Source organism: Pseudorca crassidens, chromosome X, assembly GCF_039906515.1.
Source record: "Pseudorca crassidens isolate mPseCra1 chromosome X, mPseCra1.hap1, whole genome shotgun sequence".
Lineage (NCBI taxonomy): Eukaryota > Metazoa > Chordata > Mammalia > Artiodactyla > Delphinidae > Pseudorca > Pseudorca crassidens.
The window spans coordinates 113,490,471-113,512,465 of NC_090317.1; the positions used below are offsets into that span (position 1 = coordinate 113,490,471).

At 38.1% G+C, this 21,995-nt stretch overlaps 1 protein-coding gene and 1 pseudogene across 1 annotated transcript; one reads left to right on the top strand and one right to left on the bottom strand.

Annotated features, from left to right (window-relative positions):
- Positions 1 to 549: 549 nt before the first annotated feature.
- EIF2S3 (eukaryotic translation initiation factor 2 subunit gamma) lies at positions 550 to 16,607 on the bottom strand. The gene is made up of 12 exons (XM_067723009.1): positions 16,450 to 16,607; positions 15,834 to 15,897; positions 14,710 to 14,837; positions 14,498 to 14,619; positions 12,293 to 12,387; positions 10,852 to 11,010; positions 9,761 to 9,895; positions 8,158 to 8,252; positions 7,593 to 7,737; positions 5,502 to 5,671; positions 4,951 to 5,123; positions 550 to 964 (listed from the first exon to the last, which is right to left on the bottom strand). Exons 1-12 carry the CDS (start codon positions 16,516 to 16,518, stop codon positions 901 to 903), a joined length of 1,419 nt encoding a protein of 472 aa, XP_067579110.1. The 5' UTR covers positions 16,519 to 16,607; the 3' UTR covers positions 550 to 900.
- A 4,587-nt stretch (positions 16,608 to 21,194) lies between these two features.
- LOC137216886 (guanine nucleotide-binding protein G(I)/G(S)/G(O) subunit gamma-5 pseudogene) lies at positions 21,195 to 21,724 on the top strand (annotated as a pseudogene).
- Positions 21,725 to 21,995: the final 271 nt, after the last annotated feature.

The window sequence follows — 21,995 nt, forward strand, 5'->3', positions numbered from 1 at the left end:
AATGCATAACACAGGAAAAGTGCAGGAACACGGAGAATAAGTTAAAAGCGAAAGGGCTCACCCTTTTGCTGTATAACATTTTTTGCCTCCTGAAAGTTCCAAAGATTACTAATATTTGAATCTACATCATAACCTTATCAATTAAGCAGTTAAGAAAAAACATAAAATAAGGACTGGAAAAGATCTTTGTTACTTAACTAAAATCATCTGGTGTTAACAGTACTTTCCAATGGGGGAATGCTGTAGGGCTTCGGGCATAAAGCAATGCAGAAACAATCGCAGGGCATCACGGGGAGAGGATGAGAACTTCGGGCTCTAGCTTCCTGTGTTCTAGTCCAGAAAAAGGGGAGAGAAAGGAATGTCCATGGGAACAAGCCCTCATGCCTGAAAGGACAATTTTATTTGAACCTATTAATTTGTCACTCAAAAAGATAAAAGCAACATAAAATATGAGGTAAAGGGAAGTTGGTCTTCAAGAATTTGTCTTCAAGTTTTTACTGATAACAATAATCCTTCAAGCCTGGAGCTACTCAAAGACGAATCATGAAAAATAAGAAGAATTTTATTTCAAACAGATTCAGTGGTATGTGTGCTACAGCAAAGGCTGGTTGTAGCAGTTTCCTTTCAAACCTGCACTGATGTATAAATTAGATGTTATTTGGGAATGGTTAATTTCTGGTAAAATGTAGATTCAATCCAACATTATGCCAATTTTTACATTTATTGTAGACCCTATTTTAGTACTAGAGGTTAAATTTTCATCACCAAAAAATGAGAATAACCTTACAGCTACTCCTAAGGTAATGAGCTGTGAAATTAATTCCTCACTATTGCTTTGAAAATATACCCCTAGGTTGTTAAGAGAAATTCCGACTTCATCCAAATCTGTTATTTAATTCTTCAGTCATCATCTACTGTTGGCTTGATTGTCACTCCTCTTCTTATTTGACCCCAACCAATTAAACTGCAAAATGAAAATAAAAGAAATCATGAATTTTATATCCATTTCATTATCATTACCACATAATCACATGACATAACTAGTTTTACTTGCCTATCTGCTAAGTCTAAATTTGTTTACAAAACCTGCTCCTCCAGAAAGAAAGCTCACATTATCTTCTTAGACCCAGAGAGATGGGCTCTAGCCAGAAGGAATGATAGGAAAAGCAAACAAAAAGGTGCTAGTATAAATATGCTCATCTCCACTCTTATCAAAATATACCTGCCCCTCAGAACCACTGATGAAGCAACTTCCAGCCCGCCCAAGGAACCATGCTCATACACAAACCACCTCAGTCTGATTTTTTTTTTTAAATTTCATTCTCTTTTCCTCTTTGAAAAATGTTTTTATGTTTTGTTCTGTTTTGTTTTTTAACCATTCACAGCACTTCAACAGATCACCATGGCTTGCTTTATCATGACTTTAGCTAGTAAAGGAAATTAAGAGAAGACCTAGAGGACTAGATAATCTATAAACAGATTACTCTCAAGAGCAGAGGGATTTCTGCTCCTTCTCTCTTTCAATGTCTGCTCTAGTCACTGGTCAGGCCAGACTGCTACCTCAACTGTAGCTTCTAGAACAGAACTTACCTAAGCATGGGTTAAAAACAACAAATCTAAAGAATGTAAGGATCATTCAGATGCTTCCATTTCTTTTAACATACTTGCTAATTTTTAAGCAACGTATAAAATTTCATTTGGGTAGAATCCTCTTACAATATTAGTAGACAGGGACCTCACTGGTGGTCCAGTCGCTAAGACTCTGTGCTCCCAATGCAGGGGGACCGGGTGCGATCCCTGGTCAGGGAACTAGATCCCACATGCTGCAACTAAGAGTTCACGTGCCACAGCTAAAGCTGCCGCACGCAGCAACGAAGATCCTGTGTGCCACAACTAAGACCTGGCGCAGCCAAATAAATAAATAAATATAAAAAAAAACAGTACACAGACACAAAAAGATCATTCCTTTCTTTTAAAATACACTGTAAATCAGTATGTCTATAACAGCAAATAGTATAATCACACAAGAGAGTAAAATCAAGCAGGCATAAATCACCACAAAGCAGAAATGATTTACTTAAAAGAGAACAAAAAGTTTAACTCTGTTTAAATTAGAGAGTAATAATTCATATCTTCTGAACAGTAAATGGTGAGAGACCATCCTGAGGCACTGTACCAGGGAAGCCTTAATAAGGGAGGTAGGTAATGAGAAAAAAAACAAAGCCAAGGGTGATTTGAGTAATTATGGGGACAATCAGGACACAGAACAGTCTAATTTAGAGGGTTTATATGAGACAAAGTAGGAGAAACTTAAAATTCATTCAAGCAGGCTTCCAGAAAGGTCCTGAATATCAGAAAGTAGTGGGAAGCTACTAAAAATTACTGAGTACAGCATGAAAAAATGTTTTACGGAGATTAATTTTGACTGAGTACTTAAGTAACAGCGGAAGAGGCAAATTCGGAATTTTTTGCAATAACTTTTATGTGTGAAATGATGGTGGTATGGGCTATAATGAGGTCACACAGAATAGAAAGGAAACAGTAGATTCAGTAACTAACCAGGAAAAGAGAAAAGAGACAGGAGTCAACAATATGTGCATGTTTCCTAGCTCTATCCACTCGAAGCGTCCCGAAGCAACAGCACCTTAGGAGCAGCAAGCACACCTAGCACCCGTATCTGCATTTCTAATACCATTTTCCACTAAGAGGAACCAGGACCCCCTCAGGAGAAATGACCAATTCTAAACTGGAGCAGGGGAGAGGTACAAGATGATTCCAGAACATCTTGTGCCACAAAGTAAGGAACTGTCAAAAAAACAAAAACAAACCCAATGGGGAAATATTGAGGCTTGCGCAAGTCCCAACCTGTCCATGGGGTTGCTATCTGCTTCGTAAAACAAAGCAGAGGGTTTGTCTTCTAAGAAAAGTCATCTTCTCTGAAAAAGCCTCTTATGTAGTTGGCCTTGGCATCTTCCCAAGGTAGGAGGGCAGGGACTGATTCTGGGTTTTCAGTTGAGGTAGAGAAGACAGTGGCTATTACCAGAAAGTCCAGAGCGGGATGCAGTTACCTGCAGAATGCATCACTGCTAACCAAGCCTGGGTTTCATGACAGTCATAGAAATGGATTCCTTAATAAAATACTAGGTTAAAAAAAAAGAGGAGAAATGTCAAAAGGACATAGGAGTCACCTAAAGGGTCTCTACTGGACAAATCCTCGACAATTTGGGTATCAAAATAAATAAAAACAGGTTATCACCTCACACCAGTCAGAATGGGCATCATCAGAAAATCTACGAACAACAAATGCTGGAGAGGATGTGGAGAAAAGGGAACCCTCTTGCACTGTTGGTGGGAATGTAAATTGATACAGCCACTACAGGTAGAACAGTATGGAGGTTCCTTAAAAAACTAAAAATAGAACTACCATACGACCCAGCAATCCCACTACTGGGCATATACCTGAGAAAACCATAGTTCAAAGAGTCATGTACCACAATGTTCATTGCATCACTGTTTACAATAGCCAGGACACGGAAGCAACCTAAGTGCCCACTGACAGACAAATGGATAAAGATGTGGTACATATATACAATGGAATATTACTCAGCCATAAAAAGGAACGAAATTGGGTCATTTGTAGAGACACGGATGGATCTAGAGACTGTCATACAGAGTGAAGTAAGTCAGAAAGAGAAAAACAAATACGTGTATTAACGCATATTCGTGGAACCTAGAAAAATGGTACAGATGAACCAGTTTGCAAGGCAGAAATAGAGACAGAGATGGAGAGAACAAACTTGGCGGGGTGGGGAGGTGGTGGTGGGATGAATTGGGAGATTGGGATTGACATATATACACTAATATGTATAAAATGAACAACTAATAAGAACCTGCTGTATAAAAAATAAATAAAATTCAAAAATTCAAAGTAAATAAATAAATAAGAACAGGAATGATTCATAACCTACTGAATAAAATAGGATGCCATGAGTGCGTATTATAACTAGATAAGTAAATAACGGGGCAGAAAGAATGACAAATGATAAATGAGGAGTGGTGGAGCTGGGGGATGGGGATCACCATTTTGTAAACACTATAATCAAGCTCAGTTCAGACAAAAATCATCAGTGGATGCTAAATCCAGCAGGGTGGGATTTGATGAGGAGCAGGCTATTTGCATAGAGTCGCCCCACAGAACGCTTATTTGCAAGGGTAAAAAAGAGTAACCATATAGTGGAGAAACTGGCTAACACCTTAACTGCATGATCAAAATTAACCTCAACAAGGAGGAATCAGATATCACGTGTCTCTGGCTGCGACTCCCTAAGGAGAGAATCACCACCTACACGAAAGTATTCCAACCAAGAATACGTAACCTAAACCTAATCTTAGGAAATACCAAGTAAACCCAAACTGAGCAGCAGTCTAGAAAGGAACTAGCTTGTATTCTTCAAAATTGCCAATGACAAGACAAAGAAAGGCTGAGGAAGTTCCAGATTAGAGATCAAGAGACATGAAAACTAAATGCAATGCGTGATCCCAGACGGGGGACACAGAGGACATTACTGGAAGAAGTGATAAAACTGGAAAAGACTGTAGATTTCAGTATTTTAACAATGTTAAACTTGTTAAGTGGTTATATAAGAGAATATCCTTGTTTTTAGGAAACATTCACCAAAGTATTAAGACATCAAGGGGCAACCTATTCCTCAAATGGTTCAGAAAAAGATAAGGGAGATATTAAACCTAAGTTCACTGGTTTTCACATAGGTTGTGTCTATCACAAATCAGGCCTAGAAATACAGATTTCTAAGTCAACTGAATAAACAGTTGAGACTTGAAACCACAGTATAGTAACTGTTGCGTTCAAGGTAAAGTGTGTTTGTGCATGTGTTAAGAAAACTGATTCTGTCTTTTTTATTAGACACTGACAAAGGCTAATAAACTTACCGCCAGTGTTTCTCAACTCTTCGGCTAAGTGCAATTTTTTCTCCTACTTCTGTGCACACAGGATTAGTCAAAACAATTTTGCCCAAATCAGCCTTGACTGCACTAACTCTTCCTCCTGTCGACAGGGATCCTATGTTCACCATAAGCACTTCATTCTTAGACAGCTTTTGCACCTAGGGAAATCAAGGGGGGAAAAATAAACCCCAAAATCAAGAAAATGCTTTCCAAATAACTGCTTATTTTCCTACCACCTTGCCAACAAAAGATGTCAGCAATTTTCCATCTCTGCCAACCTGATCTCAGCAAGACTTTTTAAAAAAATCACATGGATAATAGGAATTATCATGTCACTGTCATACATGACATGCTGTTTCCTGTTTTGTTTTACTTTGAACTGACTGCCATACAGAAGTTCTCAATTTTCAGGAAGTCAAATTTATCTACCTCTTCCTTTTTCTTAATCCCATGTTAAATGAAAAGAAATGAACCTCAAAACTGGTCTTAACTTCACTGTCACTTTTTTTGGAACAGGAATTACAGAAAGCACTTACTTTTGCTGCTTTCTTGTCTCCTTCAGTGCGTACACCTAGAAGCCGTCTAAGCAGGAAATAGGAAATTTCCAGTTCTGTGAAGATCTCAGGTAAAGCTCCAACTGCACCAAGTACCTGCCCCACCATTCTGTCAGCTCGGCACAAAGTGGGGTCAATTTTCGTTCCAACTCCTAATACAAAATAAGATATACATTTCATTGTTCAACATTTTATTTCCTATAAAGCTGTTTACCCAAAAGACTTAGTCAAACAAGTACAGCATATACCTATACATTTTAATACACACTTATATTTTCATACTCATGTATTAGCTACATAGATGTGACAAAATACCTGTTTTATCTGAAGAAACAGAACTGTAAACTCATGGGTTAGTTGGGCATTTGAGAACAGAAAGATTCTCTTGATTTAAATTCTAAGCAAAGGACAAAAAGAGCTAAGAGCCTAACTCAAAAAGGAGCCTGAATATCCTTAATGAAGGTTGAAAAGATACGAAATTCATAATGAGTAGTTTTCAGGATATTTGCCTGCCATTTCTCCCCTGAAAGGCTGATCAAAAAGACAGCTTAAAGACTTTATATGATTCCTGGGATCCACTTCAAAATATTTTATCTGTATGTCTTTCAAGGAGAAGAGGGAAGAAGATACAAAGATGAGGCAAGAATAGTAAAGTAGGGCTTCCCTGGTGGCGCAGTGGTTGAGAGTCTGCCTGCCGATGCAGGGGACATGGGTTCGTGCCCCGGTCCGGGAGGATCCCACATGCCGCGGAGCGGCTAGGCCCGTGAGCCATGGCCGCTGAGCCTGCGCGTCCAAGCCTGTGCTCCGCAGCGGGAGAGGCCACAGCAGTGAGAGGCCCGCGTACCGCAAAAAAAAAAAAAAAAAAAAAGAAGAGTAAAGTATTGGGAATTCCTGGCGGTCCAGTGGTTAGGAGTTGGTGCTCTCACTGCCATGGGCCCAGGTTCCAGGGAACTAATATCCCACAAACCGCGTAGCGTGGCCAAAGTAAAGAAAAAAAGAGTGGTAAAGTATTAACTGTTGAACCTGGGTGGTGGCTACATGACCACACATTACACTACATTACACTATTCTCTCTACTTTTATGTTTGAAAAGTTCCGTAAGTTAAATTTTAGAAGTCTCCAGAGTTTCCTTGTTTACAAAACAAACAATAAGGATAAAATTATACATGGTAAACTCCTGATTACAAGATACAATAGAAAAATGAATTATATAGCCAAACACCAGAGAACAAAAAGACAAACTCCTTCACCAAACGTTTTCTTCTTTAATCCAAAAGTTATAATACCTCTAATTCTCACTGTATCTTGCCTTTTCCTGGGTATCTGGTAATACACTATTGTATGAGATGAGAATATCCATAAATTATCTCAGTAATACCAACATAATGGAAGTTATCTTCTTTAATTCCCACCTTAGTGTAACTATGATCTGACATGATCCAGCTGACACTTGTGGGTAACTCTCCATTTGCAAAACATACATTGAAAAAAACAAAAACAAAAAACCACCACCACTCTACCCCCAAAACCATGTAGGCTAAAAAGAAAAGTATAGTTAGGTATTTTAAATGATAGGACATAAAACTTACTTTGTTACTGCTAAAAAGGAGCTACTTTAAAAACTAAACCAAGGGCTTCCCTGGTGGCGCAGTGGTTGAGAGTCTGCCTGCCGATGTGGGGGACACGGGTTCATGCCTCAGTCCGGGAAGATCCCACATGCTGCGGAGCGGCTGGGCCCGTGAGCCATGGCCGCTTAGCCTGCGCGTCCGGAGCCTGTGCTCCGCAACGGGAGAGGCCACAACAGTGAGAAGCCCGCGTATGGAAAAAAAAAACAAAAAACGAAAAGACAAAACTAAACCAAAATTCTCCTTTATGTTTAAAATTAATTTTTACAAACACATGAAACGATCTTATGACCTAAAATCAACAGCTTAACCACATATCTTCCTCTACCCCATTCAATTATTAAACATCAAATTAAAAATCTATACCTGTATGAGTAATATGTTTCTCATGAAAAGTACCATGAATATCCACAAATTAAAAACGTAGGGATGAGAGAAAAATCTTTACCAATAAGACCTCCTGGAGCAGCATACTGAAGATCATTATGCTCTGCAAAAAGTGATACAATTTTGGAAAAGATGGGTTTACACATGAGCTTTCCTTCACTGTCTTTGGAAACAATACCAGGTCTGACTTCTATCTCCTGGCCCACCTGTAAAAATATAAATTAGTGATTAGAATTTGTGGGACAACACGATTTTCATTACATACAAAAAGTCCTAACAGGAAGACCACAAAACTGAAAAGCAATCCTTTCTCTATTTCGAAGATCACTATTTAAAAAAAAAAGATATGGGAGAGATCTTCAAAACCAGAACCATCCAAATGTTTCAAACTACCTACCACACAGGCCTATCACCATATAAAATGTGCTCCATATTCACAGAAGCCTATAAAGTTAGAGGTCAAACACACTCAAAAGATATAATAGTCAACAAAGAAGTCTATATCAAGTACTAGACACCATGAAGAAAAAAATTATTTTTCAATTTGGAGTGTTCATACTATTTTCCTAATTAAGACAAGAGAAAAACAAACAAAATAAAAACACAACAACCAAAACCTAGTTTACCTTTAATACTCCTTTTAGAATACTACCACCAGCTACACCCCCCTTAAGGTCATCAACTTCACAGCCAGGTTTGTTGACATCAAAGGATCTAATAACTAAAAAAAACAAAACAAATTAAAGCCAATTCTATTCACATTAACTTCAGAAAAATCTGATTAAGTTAACTTCTCTAAAATAGTAGACACGTAAGATTTATACAAGGGGGACTTTGTGACAAAATCTAATATTATTCCAACTAAGTATACTGCAACCTTAATTACGATGGAAAAAGTGGAAATAACTTAAAAGTTCATTGATAGGACGCATATTATGGTACACCCATAGTATGGAGTATCACGCAGCTATTAAAAAAGAACGTTAGAGCACATGTAATGATGTGGAAGGATAACCTTCGTATATTGTTAAGGAAAAAAGAAAAAACTAGCTATGCATAGTATGATCCCACTTCCACAAACAAAAACTAAAACAAGAAATGTGTATATGTTTATACATGATGATATGAACAAAGAGAAAGGTGCGGGAATAGTACACACCAACTGTTAACTTTGGTTACTTCAGGGCTAAGAGGCGAGGCAGGGAGACTGTAGACCTTTGTCTTCATATACCTCTATATTATATGATTTCTGCATTAAAAATGTAGTTTTAAAACTTCAAAACAACCCTAGGTTTGGACTTCCCTGGTGGTGCAGTGGTTAAGAATCCACCTGCCAATGCAGGGCACAAGGGTTCAATCCCTGGTCCGGGAAGATCCCACATGCTGCAGAGCAACTAAGCCCATGCGCCACAACTACTGAGCCTGCACTCTAGAGCCCACGAGCCACAACTACTGAGCCCACGAGCCACAACTACTGAGCCAGTGCGCCTAGAGCCCATGCTCCGCAATGAGAAGCCTGTGCACCACAACGAAGAGTAGCCCCGGCTCGCCGCAACTAGAGAAAGCCCACACACAGCAACAAAGACCCAACACAGCCAAAAGATTAATTAATTGATTAATTAATTAAAAATGAAAAACAAAAAACCCCACAACCCTAGAACTATGTGACCTGCACTTCGGTCCTGAGAGCAGTGATCATTAACAAGGGGTACACATCACAATCACCCAAGAGAACCCTTCCCACAACACACAGAGGGGAGGCCTGGATGAAGGGAGGGGTTCAAATGTCTGTTTTGAAAAGGCTCCTATATCTATGTAGAAATCATGAGTTTAGATGATCAAATTATACCAATATTGGTACTATGCACTTAAATAAGTTGAAAGAGATGAAAATCTTCATTAATGGTACAATGAAATAATTTGTATGGAAATTCTAATATCCTGCTCCTGACTAAAACATAATTCCATACAGAATAATGCATTACTCCATCTCAATCACATAACATATCACATACCAAGCACAAAAAGACCAGAAGTTCCTTCTGTATTCGAAACTTTCTCTCATCAGTAATGCAATCTAGTACTGCTAATACAATCTCAGAATTAACTGAGTTCAAAAAAAATTTTATGGAGATTGTAATTTATTATCACCTCTGCAGAAATCATTGCTAATTCCCTTAAAGAGGAATCACCAATGTGGAAAAGATCAGACAAAATCCTACCACTTACCAATAAGTCGGGGTTCTGAAGTAAAGTCTCTTGGGGGTACTGGAATTTTCTTTACTATGTACTCACAGACAACTTCAATATTGTATTTTAGCTGAGCAGAAATTGGAATAATAGGAGCTCCTTCTGCTACTGTACCTATAAGACAAAATTCAGAAAGATCAAAATTCTTGTTTTACAGAACTTGTTCTTTACATATTATAGGAAACAGTTAAGATTACTAAAATAGATGCCTAAACATCCCCAAATACCAGCAACAGGTAGAAAATGATAATTCTTTTTAGAAAAGTGTCAGTATTCTATGTGTTTTTGCTCCTGAAAATGAATACTATTGCATTTAAGGGAAAAAAAAGTCAAAATATATTAATAGATATATTTAATACACCAAAATGATAAAACTGCTCAAAAGAAGAAAATACTAACACTTCTAGGAAAGAGCACTTTACTAGTTGAAAGATTTCTGATAACATGTAATTAACTTCCCAATAAATGTCAAGATAAATTATAGACTCTGCTAATCAAAGACGGATGGCATATATAGTATTTGCTCCTTATTAATTAAATGTCAAACAGGCTGGTGAAAGAAACGGACCAAACACAATGAGGTTTTAATCAAAATGATTTATTCTTTTTTGTTATGAGAGAACTGGGTGCATAGGAAATCAACCTTTCTAGCAAGAAAAACAAGGCTAAGAGAGGATCAAATGTCAATAATAAGATGTCTTCCCTGAAATGAAAAAACACTGCTGTTAGAGGAAAGGAACACTAAAAGATAAAATAAATCATTGTCAGTTTCAATTCTAAAAGTAGCTACTCAGTAAGAACAGTGTAAGACTGAAGGTTTTTTTTAATGGATTTTTTTTAAAATTAATTAATTAATTATTTTGGCCATGTCGCGTGGCTTGCGGGATCTTAGTTCCCTGACCAGGGATTGAACCCACTCCCTCGGCAGTGAAAGTGCAGAATCCTAACCACTGGACCGCCAGGGAATTCCGAAGACTTATGGGTTTTTTTTGTTTGTTTGTTTTTTTAAATGCTTTTGTTTATTTTACTATCACTGAGGAGGATTTTTATTAGATATTATGGCTTCTTACCTTGTACAAATGCAAGGATCTGTTCATACTGTTCTTTAGCCTGGCTTTCTTTTACCAAATCAATTTTATTTTGTAGAATCAAAATATGTTTCAGTTTCATGATTTCTATAGCAGCCAGGTGTTCAGAAGTCTGGGGCTGAGGACAAGACTCATTACCAGCTAAATGATAAAGAATAAAAAAGATGCATGAGAATTAACTAGAAATATCTGTCAGAATAGGCAAATCCATAAGAGACAGAAGGCAGGTTAGTGGTTGCCAGGGACTGAGGGAAAGGGGGATCAGAGTGATTGCTTAATGGGCACTGGGTTTCCTTTTGGGGTGATGAAAATGTTCCAGAACTAGACAGTGCTGACACTTGTAGAACACTGTGAATGTACTTAATATCACTGAATTGTACACTTTAAATGGCTAAAATGCTAAATTTTGTGTTATGTGTATTGTACTACCAAAAAAACACTAGCTGACATCTAAAAAAGGAAACGCTTGAATGCCCTAGCCCTACTCAAGGCAAAAGTCCTGGATCGTTGCCGAGCATCCACCTTTGCCCCTGCTTCATCCACTGTGTCTGGATTCACTGGAGCCTCCTGATCATTTGGCTCTCTTCCCTGGTCCTAAGCCAAAAGCTTGGACTCAACAAGTTTGACATCTCAGGGTCTGCCCTTAGCTTTTGCTCAGGCATAAGGAAGAGCCCTCTGGCTCTGTCTAGTCTTAGAGACGTTCTGGCCCAGTCAAGCTCCTGAGAGGCAGAGAGTAATTAAGGGAAGACACTTAACACAGTCCATGAATTTCAGCTACTATCAGAAGCTACTCCCTAACAAACCGAGGGAAGAACACTAAAAACAACCACTGGTATTATAAAGAAATAGGTATGTTTTTTGGGCATCTTAATGACCATCCTAAGTGATGATGTTCAGGTGTCCTGTACTATATCCACTCGGCATACTTTTAAAAATTATATCCCATAGCAACAAAATCTCTTGACAGCCCACATAAGGAAGGTGGCACAACACCAGCCTTGAAAACCCCAATTCATCTAGACTTCAGCACTTATTATGAATGAGATTTGCATCTAAATAAAACCATTATACACCAGTGTTGCAGTAGACAACTCAAAGATGCACACAAAAAAATACATGCACTTTTACATGTAAATATAAAACTAATAAATCATTTCATGTGATCTAAGGGGAGAAAATGCACTATTGATTTTTTCAAATATATACTACCAAAAGAATTCTCACAAGACATCTGCCCTAGGTCTATCTTTACTATTTTGTGATAGTTGGTAGACAAGGATATCATCCTGGTTGACATGTTAGTTCCCATTTCCGTCACCTTTAGGTACTGGATGTGGCCCTTAAAGGCCTTAGTTTCCCTTTAAATAGTCCATCTTGGATTTGCTCCACAATGATTTGTCCAAACCAGTTCTGACGTATTTACCTATCAACAGAAGAGCTGCATCCATCACTGCGGCACCATTCAGCATAGTAGCCATCAAAATATCGTGGCCAGGACAGTCAACAAAGGAAACATGTCTAACAATTAAAAAACAGCAATCAGTCCTAAGATCAATCAATACTTCAACATTCAAGTTACAGATTTCCTAAAATTAAATCCCTTTATATATAGAATATGAATATTACATATAAATATGAAATAAGAATATGGAAATAATTTTTATTTCTGTAAAGTCAAGTGGTTACAGGACTTGGTGTTTCTAGACCTCAGAAATAAGATTACCTACTGGCTCAATTATACTTCAAAAACAAACAAACAAAAAAACTCATAGAAAAAGAGATCAGATTTGTGATTACCAGATCTGTGGTTACCAGAGGTGGGGGATGGAGGAAGGGGGAATCAAATGAAAGCAGTCAAAAGGTACACACTTTCAGTTATAAGATAAATAAGTACTAGAAATATGACATACAATATAATATAGTTAACACCACTGTTTGTTACACATGAAAGTTAACAGAATAAATCTTAAGAGTTCTCATCATAAGGAAAAAATTTTTTTTCTACTCATTTAAGTTTATATGATGATGGATGTTCACTAAACTTATTGTGATCATCATTTTACGACGTATGTAAGTCAAATCATCATGCTGTACACCTTAAGCTTATACAGTTCTGTATGTCAATTATATCTCAATAAAACTGGAGGGAAAAAAATATGAAAAGAACAACAACAAAAATTACCTACTGGCTGAGAGTAAAATCACTGCAGATCATTACAAAGCAAATGAAATTAGCTATGTGTAGAAATAACTGGATACAAAAACTCCCAAATCCAATTAAAGTGAATATGGTATAAAGTATATACTGGGAATGTCATTGATTTGAATGCTAAACCAGTGTTAACAGAATGGGCAGTGCCATCTGAAAAAATTTGCCAAAAACTTCTCTAGCATCTTGAAAAGCTGGAATTGCCCATCTGAAGTGCAGATGGCAGCACCATTTAAACAAAATTATGCTACTCATTCGGAATCATTATTTTTAATAATTGTATGCTCACACTCACGATCTAAAATAGGGGCAGCAGACTGGCCCACTGCCATAACCACTCATGCACATCATGTCTGCTTTCACAACACAATAGCAGAGATGAGTAGTTGCAAAGAGAATCTATGGTCTGCAAAGCTGAAAATATTTACTATTGGGCCCTTTGCAGGAAAAGTTTGCTGATATCTGATAAGGGCCACAAGTAGGGCGAGGCAAGTGAGCCACTCGCCCTAGGTGCAAAATTTAAGGGGGTGCCCAAAAAAAACCAGTAATCAAAACAAACAATATTTAAACTTAATATTTAAAAAAAACAAAGTTCATGCAAAACATCCATGATGAACAAAATATCAAAAATTTAAATGAAAACAGGATCAGCAACAATGCCACGCCAAAAGCAAATCAACCAAAAAACCCCAAGTGATAATGAAAAGGAAAACACTAGTAGTTTGAGCTGTCAAGGAACTGAGATCCCACAAGCTGCACGGTGGGGCCAAAAAAAAATTTTTTTTAATTTAAAAATAAATAAATAAATAATACTATTTATCTTGATTACCGAGGCTCTTTTTCTTTTCTTTTCTTTTTAAAGCTTCTCCCTCCCCTTAAACTTTGGGCTTCATTCACCTCTCCCTAGTCCCAGCTCTGCCCCAATCTACAATTTCTTTGTGGAATATCCCCAACCCCCATAAACATCGCTGGGTGGATGACAGTATCCTCTAATAAAGAATAAGTATACGCAATCATATTCAGAAAACAGATGGGTAACAAGCCCATGTATTTAAATAACGTGATTAAGAATGGCTTTGTTCTCCTCTAAGAAACAGAAACAACACCGTTTAAGAGAAATTTATGAGGTCTGGCAAAAAGAATCCTTTAAATCCAATGAGCCGTGTTTCCCTCCATTTCATTCTGCTTATGTGATACTTTTCCTTTGGAGAACTTACATGTACATCTCTTAATGTAGGTTTAAATACTTGACTTTTCAAATTATTGTCATTATGGACAAGAAAAACAAAATAATGCAAAAATAAAGCCATTCAACAATTAGGTTCACTGTTTAAAGTCTCAGTTAAATATTTCAAAAAGCACAAATCACACAACAACAAAATATGAAGTGTAAAGTGTTTTTAGCAGAAAAGAGGTCACCTGACTAATTTGAAGTTCCCTTTGGTCCCTGGAATATCTGTAGGAAACTCATCGGGTGTACTACTTCCACAGGATCTGTAACATTCTGGCCGAGGACAACTTGGGTCGTCAAGTTTATAAATCTAAAAGTTCCAATGAAAAAAAGACTTGGATTTGTTATCTGCACATTCAACAATTAAAGTTAGTTTCTAATTTCACTGTACACAGCTCACCTTAGCATTAGCATAGCCAAGTTTGATTGTAATATTTCTTTCTAGTTCATTTTTGAACCTGACAGTGTGAACTCCAGAAATAGCTTTTACAACCGTAGACTTCCCATGAGCTACATGACCAATTGTACCTATAGACAAAGTACAAAAAATTAATTCATGTGCATTCAGTTACACAACATATTTTTCAGTTTTAGAGTAGAAAACCCAAAGCCATAACTCACTGTAAACATCAATGGAAAACTAATAGTGACTTCAATTTCTCCTCCTACACATCCTCGATTACAAAAAACTTACTCTGATACAGGACTGAGGAGAACTTTCCATGTAACCGACAACCTTGTTTTAAACCATACTCAGCATAATAAAAGCCATCCATCTTATGTTTTTACTCACAGAAAAGAATGCCTTCATTTAAAATAAACACTTGGTAAAAAGTACATGAAATCTTGTATATCAAGAAACTTTCCAGCATTTTCAGAGTGAAGTAAATAGGTATGAGGAGCCCTCACACAACAAAAAGGAATCCATGAAAACAAAGAAAACAACTCAGGTATCATTACGGTAATGCTGTCAAGGGTAGCACATATCTTATAAGTTGTTTTTTTTTTATCTTATAAGTTTTTAACAGCCTCATTAGTAGAGCCTTACTTTTAACTAGGCTTTACTGTGTTGTTTGTGCAGACTCTCAAATACCCCAAATTTACAATCAGTCAACATAACTTCTTCTCTAAAGTTCTATGTGCCAATTAAGAAAAAAAATTATCTAGTTAGTAATAGCTTATATATCAAACAAAACTTCCGCAAACTCTGCCCTTGTAATAACCCTGTGTGGCAAGTACAGTCGCGTTTCCCTCTTTTCTTTAAAATGCTACGTGACTACAATCACCTTATGCTGTTAAACTTTTCTTATGTATTTATCGCTTCTTCTCACCTAGTCTGTAAGCTAGGCACGCGCAACATGGGCTTCCCAAAAATATCTAGCAGGTGCTTGGCTCGCAAGAGCTGAACATCTATTTATTGAATATCTGCATCTTCATGTAATTCAGGCAATCACACAAAGGGAGAGGTTAAAATTAGTGGCCGGAGATCAATTAAGTCAGGTCTCCAAGTTATTCTTATCTTACCTATATTAATTGTGGCCTGTCTGCTGATAACTTCATGTGAAAGTGGCGTCAACTTGGTAACATCCTGCAATCAAACATTTTTATTTTAAATCGCTGTACATAAGACAAATCACAACTTTGACTTTACATTTGCTACCTACAGCTCTCTACCATTTGAATAGCCCTCTTCTACTTCTAAAGCGCTTTTTCTGTACAAGCAACCTTGCATTCTGATGACTGGGAAGCCCTAAAAGTCCTTCATCGTTACACACTGCCTATGGGGGATGTGGAAGCTTGAGGTCCCCCAACCTTGAGAGCATTAGCACTAAGGACAGTGTAGATACTCCCTTCCCAGACCTTCCGAACTAAAAAGCCTTAATGATACTTAACACTGTGACTTTCCAGCCGAATGATTCGGGAGGCTCGGGGTCTCACAACCGCATAGCCTCATTCCCAGCTCGCATACTAGCAGAGAAGCATGGGGCGGCGCGAGCACGACTTAGGGCGCCGGGCTCCGGGTCTCCCTCCTAACCCATGCTCCCGACAGCCCGGCACTGCCTCGTCTCAAAGCCTCCCGGAAGGCCCGGTCATCCCCACTCCTGAGCTCCTTCAGCATCCTGCCAGAGCGATGACTTACCAAAGTGTTGAGATCTTGCCGAGACAGGTGCGGCTGCCCTAAAGTCACACCAGCCTCGCCCCCCGCCATCTTGCCCGGAGAGGAAGGAAGTCGTCCGGGTGGCTGCCTGACCGTTCGCAAGCCCCCTGGTGCAGGGCGGGGCAGCGGAGGCGGGAGGGCCGACTAGGGCCCAGGCCTGGGAGAGGAGGATGGCCGGTGCAGCGGAGGCCTCACTGCTTGGACTTTTCTCCCCATGGATTTGTACAGTGCCTGCCGGCAGGCTGACTAAAATACACAAGGCCAGTTTCAGGATCTATTCGCGACAGACCTGTTGCATATTTGTGCAGGCAACGATGAGGGCAGCCCTAAAAAAGGCCCCTTGCTAGGCAGGCGATGCAACCGACGCGCGCGCTGGGGAGGGTGTAGCCATTTCCGCTTCCCGTGGGGCGGGCCAAAAGAATTTCCCGAAACCTGGGATTCTTATCTGGGGTGTGAAGATAGACGCTGGGAATGTCGTTCTTTACCGATTTCTATAATTTAGTAAGGCGAGATCAGCTCCGGGTTCGGCCGGGGCCCTTGGCCGGAAAGTGGCTGCGCACCGAACTGGCGGTGGGGAGGGCGCCCTCACGCGGAGGTTCCGCGGCCCAGGGAGGGCAAAAGCAAAGTCTCTAACTTGCTCTCGGAGAGAGCTTTCTAGAGCCAGGGAGGTGGTCCATGGTGGCGCTAATGGAGCTAGCACTGGATAGAAGTTAGGTGTCGTGAGAGCGCCCCAATTTTTTTTAAGCCGATCCGAATTTCCATCTCTATTTTCTTTACTCTTTCTTGTTTCTAAATATTCAATGTACTTTTTCTGCAGCTAATGAAAAGTGAAGGTCTTCAAATGTCATGTTTGAGAGTACAGATAGTATTCAGTGGAAATTGGGAGTCATCAAATGCTTTTTTATCCCAAGAACATAAAACAATCTGTACATACATATTTTTTGTAAATCTTAAATGTAAGAAAATATAGTTAAAAATCACCCGCTCTAAAATCAAATGTAAAATTATTCTTTGGGGATTTGTTTTTTAAAACAGTGAAAAAAGCAAAGAGTAGTGAATATACTAAAGAAATTTATAATCTCTGACTTATTTTAATGTACTTGGAATTTTGTTTCTGGTAAGAGCTATTGCTTTCTTGTTTGACTTCCTGATTTTCAGTAAAATGTGCATATAATAACAAAAAACTATTCTGTATGAAAAAAACAAATCCGAGAAAACCCACTTTTTCACTCGAACGATTACCAATAAATCGGTATTTTAAAATTTAAAGATTTTTGAGACTTTATTAACCCCTTTTTCATCGTGTTAAAAAGAATTACAGTAAGTTTCATTTCTCTTCACGCATTTCTACACTTTACAAATTTTCTATCATGTACAGGTCTTCATTTCTAGCCAGAAAAAAAATGTAGGGAGAAATTTGTAAGTATTTCAGTTACCTGTGGTCATTGAATACTTAAGCAAGATTAAAATTAATATATGTTTTCTATCTGAGAAAGACAAATACCATATGATATCACATATGCGGAATCTAAAATATGACAAATGAACTTATCTACGAAACAGAATCACAGACATAGAGAACAGACTTCTGGTTGCCAAGGGGGAGGGGGAGTCAGGGAGGGATGGATTGGGAGTTTGGGATTAGCAGATGCAAACAATTATATATAGGATGGATAAACAACAAGGTCCTACTGCATAGCGCAGGGAACTATATTCAACATCCTGTAGTAAACCATAAAGGAATATGAAAAAGAATGTATATATATGTATAATTGAATCACTTTGCTGTACAGCAGAAATTAACACATTGTAAATCAACTATACTTCAATAAAATAAACGTATTTTGTAAACATATGTTTACATATATAAAACATTTTTTTTATATATATATGTTTTCTATCACACAAGTTTGGGGTACAACAGTTAACCTAAAATAGTAAGTTACATTTCAATAAATGCATTCATTGGTTAAGTGATGGTAGAAACTGTACAATATATTGTATTTGGGTGGAGGCATTTAATTCCTAAATTTGAACAAATTTAACTTCTAAATTTGTAAGTTCCTAAATTTCGAATTTATCTTACATTCTAAATAGTTATACCGTACCAGCCAATTCAGAAAACCCACTGAGGTAATAAAGATGTGGAATTAGTGGTGATGGTTACACAACTGCAAATATACTAAAAAACAGTGAATTGTACTGTTTAAAAGGGTGAATCTTATGGTATGTGAATTATATCTCAATAAAAAATATAAAATTTGTTGGTAATAGTATATAATATGCTTCACTGTCAGAAACTTTTATTGGAAGTAGAAATGTCACTGAAAATAATGCTATTAATAATAGTATTAACATTGGCTCCAACTTGGGGAATTCCCTGGCAGTCCAGTGGTTAGGATTCGGTGCTTTCAAGGCCCGGGCCTGGGTTCAATCCCTGGTCGGGGAACTAAGATCCCACAAGCTGCAAGGCGCGAGAAGAAAAAAAAAAAGTATACAATTCAATGCTTTTAAGTAAATTTACAGAGTTGTGCAACCATCACCACAATCCAGATTTTGAACATTTCCATCACGCCAAAGAGATCCCTCATGTTAATCCCATTTGCAGTCAATCCCCGTATCCATCTCTGGCCCCAGGCAACCACTAGTGGTCTTTCTCTATATACAGATTTGCCTTTTCTGGACATTTTATATAAATGGAATTATACAATATGTGGTCTTTTGCTTCTGGCTTCTCTCACTTAGCATAATGATTTTGAGGTTCATCCATGTTGTAGCATCTATCAGTAGTAGTTCATGCCTTTCTATTGCTGAATATAATTCCATTTTATGGACATACCGCTTTTGTTGATCCATTCACCAGTTGATGGATATTGGGATTGTTTCCACTTTTTGGGTGTTGTGAATAATATTGCTATGAACATTTGTGTACAAGTTTTTATGAGAACATATTTTCCTTTATGTTGGTAAATATCTAGTTGTGCATTTGCTGAGTCCTATGGTAAGTCTATGTTTAACATCTTGAGGAACAGCCATATTTTTCCAAAGTGGCTGCACCATTTTACATTCCCAGCAGCAACATATGAGAGCTCCAGTTTCTCCACACCCTTACCAATGCTTGATATTGTCTCTTCTTTTTATTGTAGACATTCTAGTAGATGTGGTTTTAATTTGCATTTCTCTAATGACTATGTTGAACATCTTTTCATGTACTTAATAGCCATTTATATCTCTTCTTTGGTAAAATATGTATTTAAACCCAGTTTAAAATTGGGTTGTTTATCTTATTATTGAGTTGCAAGAGTTCTTTATATATTCTGGATACAAGTCTTCATCAGATGCATGATTTGCAAATGTTTTCTCCCAGTCTGTAGCTTGTCTTTTCATTTTTTTAATGGTGTCTGTGAAGAACAAAAGCTTCTACCTTTGATGAAGTCCAATTTATTTCTCCTTTTATGAATCTTGCTTTTGGTGTCAAATTTAAGAACACTTTGCCTAACCCAAGGACACAAAGATTTACTATGTTTTCTTTTTTTTTCTTTTTTTTAAAAATTTATTTATTTATTTATTTTTATTTGTGGCTGCATTGGGTCTTCGTTGCTGTGCGCGGGCTTTCTCTAGCTGTGGTGAGCAGGGGCTACTCTTCTTTGCGGTGCGTGGCTTCTCATTGCGGTGGCTTGTCTTGTTGCAGAGCACGGGCTCTAGGCGTGTGGGCTTCAGTAGTTGTGGCTCATGGGCTCTAGAGCGCAGGCTCAGTAGTTGTGGCGTACACAGTCTTAGTTGCTCCACAGCATATGTGATCTTCCTGGACCAGGGCTCGAACCTGTGTCCCCTGCATTGGCGGGTGGATTCTTAACCATTGTGCCACCAGGGAAGTCCCCTACTCGTATGTTTTCTTCTTAAAGGTTTATGGTTTCAGCTCTTACCTTTTGGGTCTGTGATCTATTTTGTGTATAGTGTGAGCTAAGGGTTTAACTCCATATTTTTGCATGTAGTTATCCAATTGTACCAGCACTATATATTGAAAAGACAATCCTTTTCCTATGGAATTGCCTTGGCACCTTTGTCAAAAATAAATTGACCAAGGACTTCCCGGGTGGTCCAGTGGCTAAGCCTCTGTGCTCCCAATGCAGGGGGCCCGGGTTTGAGCCCTGGTTGGGGAACTAGATCCCACATGCTGCAACTAAAAATTCGCACGCTGCAACTAAAAAAAAAAAAAAAAAAAAAAAAAGATCCCGCATGCCATAACGAAGATCCTGCATGCCGCAACTAAGACCTGGCGCAGCCAAATAAATATTTTGTTAAAAAGAAATTGACTGTATAAATATTTATTTCTGGACTCTCTATTCTGTTCCATCGATCTACATGTCTATCCTTATGCCAGTACCACAATGTCTTGATTTCTGTAGCTTTATAGTACATTTTGAATTTGGAATGTGTAAGTTCTTTAACTATGTTCTTTTTCAAAACTGGTCTGGCTCTTCTAGAGCCTTTGTATTTCCATATAAATTTCAGGATCAGCTTGTCAATTTCTGCAATAAAGCCTGCTGGGTTTTTGATAGGGATTTTATTTTGGGGGGGATTATATCTTTTTACTCCTTTGGATGCTCTCCTCTTCCTAAATACCCCCAAATTCTTAGCATATATTTCTTAGGAATAATAATATAAATAAATATTTACTGTTTACCAGGCATGGTGCTGAGTGGTTTACAGTCCTTATTGCATTTGTTCCTTACAATTACCCTTGGAGGACCCACCACCGATCCACCGACGGATTGCCGATCTGCCCAGCTCTCGCGTGCGCCATGTCTGGTTCCTCCAGCGTCGCCGCTATGAAGAAAGTGGTTCAACAGCTCCGGCTGGAGGCCGGGCTCAACCGCGTAAAGGTTTCCCAGGCAGCTGCAGATTTTAAACAATTCTGTCTGCAGAATGCTCAACATGACCCCCTGCTGACTGGAGTACCTTCAAGTACAAATCCCTTCAGACCTCAGAAAGTCTGTTACTTTTTGTAGTAAAATGAATCTTTGCAAGGTTTTTAAACCACTTTTCATAAACCGGTGAATATTCAAAGGAAAGCCAAATTTGAAGCCTGTACAAAAGCCTGTCTCTGTAACACGTGCCATACTATACAAACTTCTACTTTTGTCAGTCTACCTCTCCGAATATTCATGAATTTCTGTTTCACAAGGGTAATTATTTTATATACACTGGTGGCAGCATACAATAAAATACTTAGTATAAAAAAAAAGAAAAACAATTACCCTTGGAGATGGTCCATATCCTTGGAAAGGTGAAATTAATTGACATGTACACACACCGCTATATTTAAAATAGATAACCAACAAGGACCTACTATATAGCACAGGGAACTCTGCTCAATATTCTGTAATAACTTAAATGGGGAAAGAATTTGAAATAGATACACGTCTATGTATAACTGAATCACTTTACTGTACACCTGAAACTAACACAACGTTGTTTATCAACTATACTCCAATATAAAATAAAAATTTTTTAAAAATAAATTG

Coding starts and splice junctions, on each gene's coding strand:
- EIF2S3 (XM_067723009.1), bottom strand. CDS start 16,518: ATGGCGGGGGGCGAGGCTGGTGTGACTTTAGGGCAGCCGCACCTGTCT. Junction 12,388..14,497: donor GGGAACTTCAAATTAGTCAG/GTGACCTCTTTT, acceptor TTTAATTGTTAG/ACATGTTTCCTTTGTTGACT. Junction 965..4,950: donor AGAGTTGAGAAACACTGGCG/GTAAGTTTATTA, acceptor TTCATTTTGCAG/TTTAATTGGTTGGGGTCAAA.